Source organism: Populus nigra, chromosome 6, assembly GCF_951802175.1.
Source record: "Populus nigra chromosome 6, ddPopNigr1.1, whole genome shotgun sequence".
NCBI classification, from domain to species: Eukaryota; Viridiplantae; Streptophyta; class Magnoliopsida; order Malpighiales; family Salicaceae; genus Populus; species Populus nigra.
The window spans coordinates 14859333-14867559 of record NC_084857.1 but is presented as its reverse complement, the minus strand read 5'-3'; the positions used below and the strand labels follow the sequence as shown (position 1 = coordinate 14867559).

General features: G+C 32.2%; 1 protein-coding gene across 1 annotated transcript; it reads left to right on the top strand.

Moving 5' to 3' along the window:
- The first annotated feature begins 598 nt into the window (after positions 1 to 598).
- On the top strand, positions 599 to 3597 carry LOC133696054 (plant intracellular Ras-group-related LRR protein 3). Its single transcript, XM_062118078.1, has 3 exons — positions 599 to 1303; positions 2447 to 2613; positions 2752 to 3597. Exons 1-3 carry the CDS (start codon positions 737 to 739, stop codon positions 3392 to 3394), a joined length of 1377 nt encoding a protein of 458 aa, XP_061974062.1. The 5' UTR covers positions 599 to 736; the 3' UTR covers positions 3395 to 3597.
- Positions 3598 to 8227: the final 4630 nt, after the last annotated feature.

Below are 8227 nucleotides of genomic sequence, written 5' to 3'. Positions count from 1 at the left end.
AAATATTTTCCAACTTACTTTTCATTACACTACCAAACATCAGAAAATAATCACTTTCTCAGAATTTACTTTTTCAGAATTTATTTTTCAAAAATAAACTACTTTCCAGCAAACAAACGGGGTCTAAGATTAAATTAGGTTATTTATTTATTTTTGGTTTAATTTTGCTTTTTTGTACATCGAACAAGTCTAAATGGGATTAAAAAAAAGTTGAGCTTTTTTTCAGTTTTTTATTATTTTTGTTTATAGAAAAGAAGGTTGTTTATTCTATTTGATTATATATAATGATTTTTTTGGTTTGATTTCTTGAATTTTTTTATTTTAAAAATTTAAAAACAAAACTAATTGAATTGTTTTTTTTTTAATTTGTTAACCGAGATTATCCAATAGATTTAGGAAAACTCTGATTTGATTAATTCGAAATCAATTTTTACAAATATTATGAATAATTCAGTTATTTTGCTCACCCATTATCATCCAATGAATAATGTAATTTTCTTCCCTAATGCATATCAGCAGCAAGTAACAACTAATTCAAGAGGAGCTCGGTCAAACGGTCAATTCTCATACATTTCTACGTGGCATTTATCAAGCTCCTGAATGAAAAATCCGTCAAAGGTCAACCATAGTGACGGTCAACCTTCGAAAAACCCACAGTTTGCTCCTTGATCATCCTCTTCAACGACTTCTGCTACTCCATCATCAACCATCTCTCTCTGTTTCGATCTGAAAAGAAATGGAAATGGATTCCATTTCCAAAAAAAACGATGATTTCCCAATTCTTTCCTATCTTCTATCCCAAACTGATCCCAACTCTCAACAGTTTGATCAAAACCTATCAGCCCAATTTCCCTATTTGAACTACCCAAAGGTCCTCTCCTCGCTGACCCAAGCCATCCCCTCCTCCGCCACCAATATCTTCCTCCTCCTCAAGTCTCTCGGTCCTCGACCCAACCCAGACGTTGTCTCCATGGCCCGATCCAACTTGACCCAGATGCAAGAACCAGGTAAAACGGAGATATACAAGGCAGTGTTGAAGTTGGAGGAGATGCATGAGGAATATGAGAGGCAGTTAAAGGAAGTAGAAGAGATGCTTGTTGGTGTTTATAAGGATGTTGTTGTAAGAGAGATAGAGAGCGGTGAGCAAGTTGATGAGGAGATTGTTGCTATACTTAGAGAAGCAGAGAGTGGCGGGGCTGTGGAACGAGTGAATCTTTCTGCGCGTCAGTTGAGGTTGATTCCTGAATCCATTGGCAGACTTCATGGCTTGCTTGTGCTCAATCTCTCTCAAAATCAGTTAGAGGTATCATAATTTTCTTCTGTTTCTTTTCTTTTTAATGTTTTGTCATGGAGAAAGTGGTAGTGTATTATTTGTTTTAGTTCACTGGTATACATATTTTCTTTTAGATGACTTTGCTTGCGATATTTTCTAACATCTGCTAAAGTAATCACTCTTTGCCATTCATATACTCATCTCTGCTAAAAGCTAAATGAGTTGGTTACCAACAACTTTACTGCTTCACTGGTATACATATTTTCTTTTAGATGACTTTGCTTGCGATATTTTCTAACATCTGCTAAAGTAATCACTCTTTGCCATTCATATACTCATCTCTGCTAAAAGCTAAATGAGTTGGTTACCAACAACTTTACTGCTTCACTGTTGGTATGCTTCTAAAACTTTTAGCCACCAATCTAAGGTAAGGTGTGATAATTTTAGTCTGCTGATTATCCATGAGCAAGCTGGCATCAAGTATTGGTTTGCTCTTGATTTAATCAGCAAAAAGTTTCAAGCTGCGATCCCAATCAGGGAACAAGTATAAATTCTGATGTTTTCTTCCCTTTAATCAGCTAATATGTTTGGTGTGCTAACAAACTAATGGGTCAAATATTGCCCATGTCTATTGCATATAAATTTGTGTATGGAAAAAAAAAAAGATGAATGGAAAGAAAGAAAGGTTTTAGAGGAGGAGTGTCTTTTATCCCTTACCAGCTAAATATCCAAGGCTCAGTTTAGGTATTAATCATAGGCTAGAGCTTTCAAGTACACAAGACATCCCTAGAAGTATCTTAAATCTTCATCCTTGCTGTGTAAAAGTTTGTTTTGTTTTTGCTAGTCGTGATGGGCTTTTGAGTCTAAATATAATATGGTGGTTTACTATGCTAAGGTGGAGTTTGGTGTTTAGCATGCTCAAATTACAAGCTTAGACAATTCATATAGGTTGATTTAGCTATTCGTACATGAACTGTTATTGTTCACAAGAATTTGTATTGATTCATGCAGTCATCAGTAGCCTTGAACAGATTCACAAGTTTTTTTTGTGTCCTAGATGACTTTGAATGGTGAAGATTATGTTATTGATGCAACTAGTGGACATTATTTTTGTTGATTAGAATATGGTGTTTGAGTTTTTCTGATATATGGTTCATTTGTTTGGGGAAACAGGTCCTTCCTGATTCAATTGCAGGACTTGAGAAACTTGTGGAGCTTGATGTGTCTTCCAATCTTTTAGTTTTCCTCCCAGATTCAATTGGATTGTTGCGAAATCTGAAGATCCTAAATGTGTCAGCAAACAAGGTGAAGGCCCTCCCTGAGAGCATTGCTCTTTCCAGGTGATCCTCATTTTCTGTGTTCTCTTCCCAGTTTATCTTTCAAATCACCGTTTTTGGTAGATTTTTTCTTAACTTCCATTTTTTTCTGCGCTTTTCATTTGGTCTGCTGTTGAAAACTTGATTTGTCTTTTGTTGTAGTTCACTGGTGGAGATAGATGCAAGCTTTAACAACTTGGTATCTTTGCCGGCAAATATTGGATATGGACTGGTGAATCTTGAAAGGCTTTCAGTTCAGTTGAATAAGATCCGTCTTCTTCCACCTTCTATTTGTGAAATGAAGTCTTTGAGATTTTTGGATGTTCATTTCAATATGCTGCGAGGCCTGCCACGAGCAATAGGGAGATTAACAAATTTAGAGGTCCTGAATCTAAGCAGTAATTTCAGTGACTTGGAAGAACTTCCTGAAGAAATTGGTGATTTAATTAACCTCAGGGAGCTCGATCTCAGCAACAACCAAATCCGAGCTCTTCCTGACAGGTTTGCCAGGCTAGAAAATCTAACCAAGCTCGACTTGAATGAAAATCCACTGTTAGTTCCGCCAAAAGAGATAGTGAATAAGGGGGTTCAAGCTATAAGGGAATTTATGGCAAAGAGGTGGCTGGATATGGTAGAGGAAAAGCAGACGAACATGGTCGAGGCAAACCAGCAAGCAGCGCAGAGTGGGTGGCTGGTATGGGGCTCCTCCATGGTTAGTAACTTTGTTTCCGGGGTTTCCCAAAGTGTTTCAGGTTATCTTGGAGAAACATCTCCAAAAGATCCTTATCTGGACCAACTGCTCTGAAATGGTCTGTTCTTTGAGCTTCTGGTTTCTGCAAATTCTGTGTGAATACTTTTATAGTAAACAAACAGACAGTCGATAAGATAGTTCTTCGGTCTCTCTATGCTTGTGATTCTCTTGAATTATAGATCGAGGTTGTGTATGGAAACATTATCAATACCTGCTTAGAGGAGTGTAATAGCACGATGGTACAATTGCCCGTACAATTGTCCTTTTGTTTTTCTGTGCAATTATTATAAGCGGAACCAAAATCTAAATCTTTTATCTTACTTATAGCATAATTAAAATGTATTTACATTCTTCACTTTGCATGTATAATATATTTAATAATAATCAGATAAAATTTAAATTAGACGGTTCTAAAAATTTACTTAAGTTAAACTGTTAAATCTAAAATTTTGTATAAATTAATTGATTGTTTAGAATAACCAAATAAATTGGTCAATCACTTATTTATTAGTAATGAATACCTATGAATTCTATAAGAATCGGTTGACCAATTGCCTTGACCAATATGAATCAGTCAACCATTTTAGTTGTCAGTGAGAGTATAACGGCTATAAACAACTAGTTTATATATATATATATATATTCTAATTGTAAAATTAGCAAGAGAATTCAAACATATATGATATACAAATTATTCTAAGAGTAAAACTACAACAAAATAATGAATCCTCGATTATACTCTAATTTGTGCTATTAAATCTTCATATTCTAGCACAAAGAGTATTCAATTTTATTATCATTACACCTAAGCACTTTCATATCTTATAAGTGATATCTGTTAAGGTATAGAGATATTAGAACTTCAATTGTAATATTCATTATATTCAAAAAGTTTTGTTGTGAAAACAAAACACAATTATAAACCTTTGAGAGTTAGGTAAACACTCTTGATATTGATGAGGTGATTTCACCAATGGCAAAACCTTGAAGATGATATATCTTCAAGTAAGAAAAATCTTGAAGAAAAAATTTATTCAATTGGTGTAAAATGCTTGGTGTAGATTCATTAAGTAACAATTGTACTCTTGAACTTAGAATAGTAAAGGAATACAAACTCAAGAATGATTTAGTATTGGAGGTGTGGATGTCGGCTTGCTGAACCACATCAAAAACAAGTTTGCAAATTCTCTTCCTTAACTCTTTACTTTAAGTATTTTAAGTTATTGCATTTACTTAAATAATTTGTCTTGATTGTAAAATTTAATGATACACCTAATTCGCTTCTCTTAGGTGTTAAGTTGCTTTAATTCTTAAAACAGTCTGGACCTGAGCTAACATTAAAGCTGGCTACTCACTCTGATCTTAATGCATTGACTATGCTTAGATAATTAGAAGGTGTGGCTGGCCTCCAAGTAACCAAAGATAAGAAATGGGTTGCTATCGATCTTATCCCTAATCCATTTGTCATCAATATAAGTGATCCAGTTAAAGTAATTTAGGTATTAAATTTCTTGAAAGTGATTATTGTAGTAACAACTCAAATATGTTGGCATTGAAAGTTAAGAAGAGATTTTGATGAGTAAAGTTACAACCATTCTAATATCGAGAGAAACCACAATTCTATAACTCATAATAATTATATATCTTTTTAAGAAGCATAAATTTTTTTATGTGATTTTATTATGAATGTTATCTATGTTAATATAATTATTGATAACAATTTTGGTTAATTAGCAATTTACTTACCATCTAAATGTTTGTTTTGTGTATTTCTTGGATGAAAAATACTTTGGCTTTTTTTCTTCACCCAAATCATTTCATTATGCAACTAGTTTCATTAAATGAGTATTTTTTTTTTTTTACCATTTAGCATGTTATGATCATGTACTCTGTTCTTTTAGGTTCTTGATAATGGACGATACATTTGTGTTCACCATAGGGTCATGAATAACAAGGTACTAAGTTGAATATCATTGGCAATGTTTTATGTGTCGTGTTTTCTGAAACATATATACACAAAAAAAATTATAAATTTAAATTTTTTTAGGAAGTTTCAAGGATCTCGTTAGATAGATCTAGGGTTATTTAAGGTTTATACAAAGATTACCTGGAGATCAAATGTTCTTTTCAGATTTGAATATTTGCTTTAAGGCTGGATTGTCACAAATCACAAGTTATCTAAGTGTCCAGCCTCTAAAGGTAATCCACACAAACCACCAGTGAGAAGTCTCTTAAACCCTTTTATAAAAGAGGGATTGTTATACCTTATAGCGCAAGCTCTTTTCATTTATGTTATATGTGTTTACGTACTTTACTTTTCTCACCTTCACACCACGGGAAATAAGAGACATAACATTTTATTTATAGGAAAACCTAAAAACCCTAAATGATAAAATATCAATTTGACTCTTAAATAATATCACATATATTATTTTAGGCTAATTTTAGAAATTTATTCAATCAAGCCTTTACTTGATCTTTCTAGGTCTAGAATTGTAATTCCTTGTATAAATCACACTCCAATCCTTAACTTCTAAAACTTATTTACAATTAAGTCACACTTCATTAATTATCTCATTTTAATTTATGACCAATGATTCTTATGTGTGTGACCCATTAGGTTTCCTAATAAGTTGGTCTAAACATAAATCACAATCCTAAATAAAATATGATTAAACAAATTAAACAAATTAATTTATTATCAATTTAAAAATTGATTGATTTATATCTGAAGATCAAGTAAAATATCTAGCAACATGTCATGATCCTTCAAATATTAGAAAAGTCACAAGTGGTTTGACTTAACCTTTCAGTAACAAGTTTCTGTGTAATTATTATCCCTTCATCAATAATATTCTGATTTCAACATTATAGCATGGAGTGTGTCTACTATGTCAAATCATGTTTGTTATCAACACCATAGTCATTGATTCTTTGAATAAGATTTGAAACTCTTTTCAAATCTCATTCCACATTACGTAAGAATTTACAATCAATATTAATTAAGAATAAATGATTTATTTTCCCTAATTCACCTAGAGTGATGAGTCCTCTCTTGATTACTTAAATATCTTCATATAGTTCATGTTATACTCAATATTTACACATTTGTTACGCGTGATTAAGATAACGTGTAGCAGGATCAAAACATAACACTCTCAATATAAGTTAACTTAGTAATCTCAAGTCTAAAGGTCACTTATACAAATATCACGTGGGCCTTTCCATAGACACAATTGATCTCTTTATATGAAATTCTCATGCGGGTTAGTTCAGTCTACATGTCATCTGACAAGCACTTACATATTAGTTCTAAGTATCCCTCATACCTCAGCTTATGAGAACAAAGTTTCCTTTCATAAAAAAAAAAGAGCAATTAATATGTACTAGTCTCAACAACTCTAATTAACATCCAGTATTAATAAAGCATTGACTAGAAACATTTAGGAACAATGGTTTCATGCAATAGGCATCCCATAATTATAACAATTTTATAATTTTCTTTGCAAAGCATTTTTATCCCAAGGACTTTATCTTTACTCCAAATCAATTAATCAAATATTAGATTCATTAATAAAATATTTAATGAATATTAAAGATATTAATAAGTTAAATATATTTACATAAACAAAGTCAATATCACATGTAACCAACTAATTGACTACAGGGAATATACACTAACATTATGTATCGAATAAAGACATAATGATTCAGCCAATTGAGGATTTAATTGATGAGGAACACCTTCTAGTGTATCAAAACTACACTTATGCAGAGTTTCTTGAGGAATTTTACAAGTAAGAAGGATCATGGAGGATAGTTAAAGAAGTTTTTGAGTTGTAAATTAAAAACTAGCTCTCTATTGTTATGTATCATAATCATTTTGGGAAGTTAACGTTGTCCTCCTATTACATCTTTATGGTGTTTACTTTGCATTCCACATGGTTTGAGTTGTAAATTAAAAACTAGCTCTCTATTGTTATGTATCATAATTATTTTGGGAAGTTAATGTTGTCCTTCTATTACATCTTTATGATGTTTACTTTGCATTCCACATGGGTTCCTTTTGAAAGAACAAAATGACATGAGTTTTAAGAAGGCTAGACATGGCATCATTCTTGTTTTAAGCGATAAAAAAAGCTCCTGAGATGTTAGGTTAAATTGATTCCTTAAATCCTTTGGTTTGTACCTGCGTTTGAAAAAACAAAATAGGATCATATATTTTGGATTTGATAAGAATGATTCAATATTCATTCATATATCTTCCACATTGATAGGAGTTGTTTTTCAAAAGGAGCACACCTTAAAATCTTATTTTCTATACTCAACATAGTTTTAAAATTCAGACTAACTCGACAGGTGAATCTAAGACTGACCAATCCAAGTCCTAAATTGGTTTGGGTTTTAAAAAAAATAGATGAAGGAATTGACCTGGTTTGACTTGGTCAAAAATCTAGGTTGACTCATAACATAATTGATATGGGTAAAATACTATACACTTTTGTTGATATTTTTTTTAAAAAAATGGTCAAAACAATATTTGAATTAACTTAGGCTAAATCTCTTAACCCGTGACCCGAACTTTATCTCGATTTAACCTTTGGATCAAGTTTTAAAACTATAATATTGAGTTACTTTTAATCTTTACATGTTAATCATAATGATTGATAAGACATTCTTATATCTCTTGCTCGTTTTGATCGAACTTTGACAGCTTAGGGAAAAATGATGGGTTGCTAACAAGGCCCTTATATGACCGTTTAGAAGGCTTACCTAATATTTTCCCAATTTAACACTTGCTCGTCCTTCTCTTATAAAGGATCGTCTCTCTTCTCCAGCTTTCACAATCGCTTATGGTGCCCTTGATGTTGATGACTTTATTTCCAG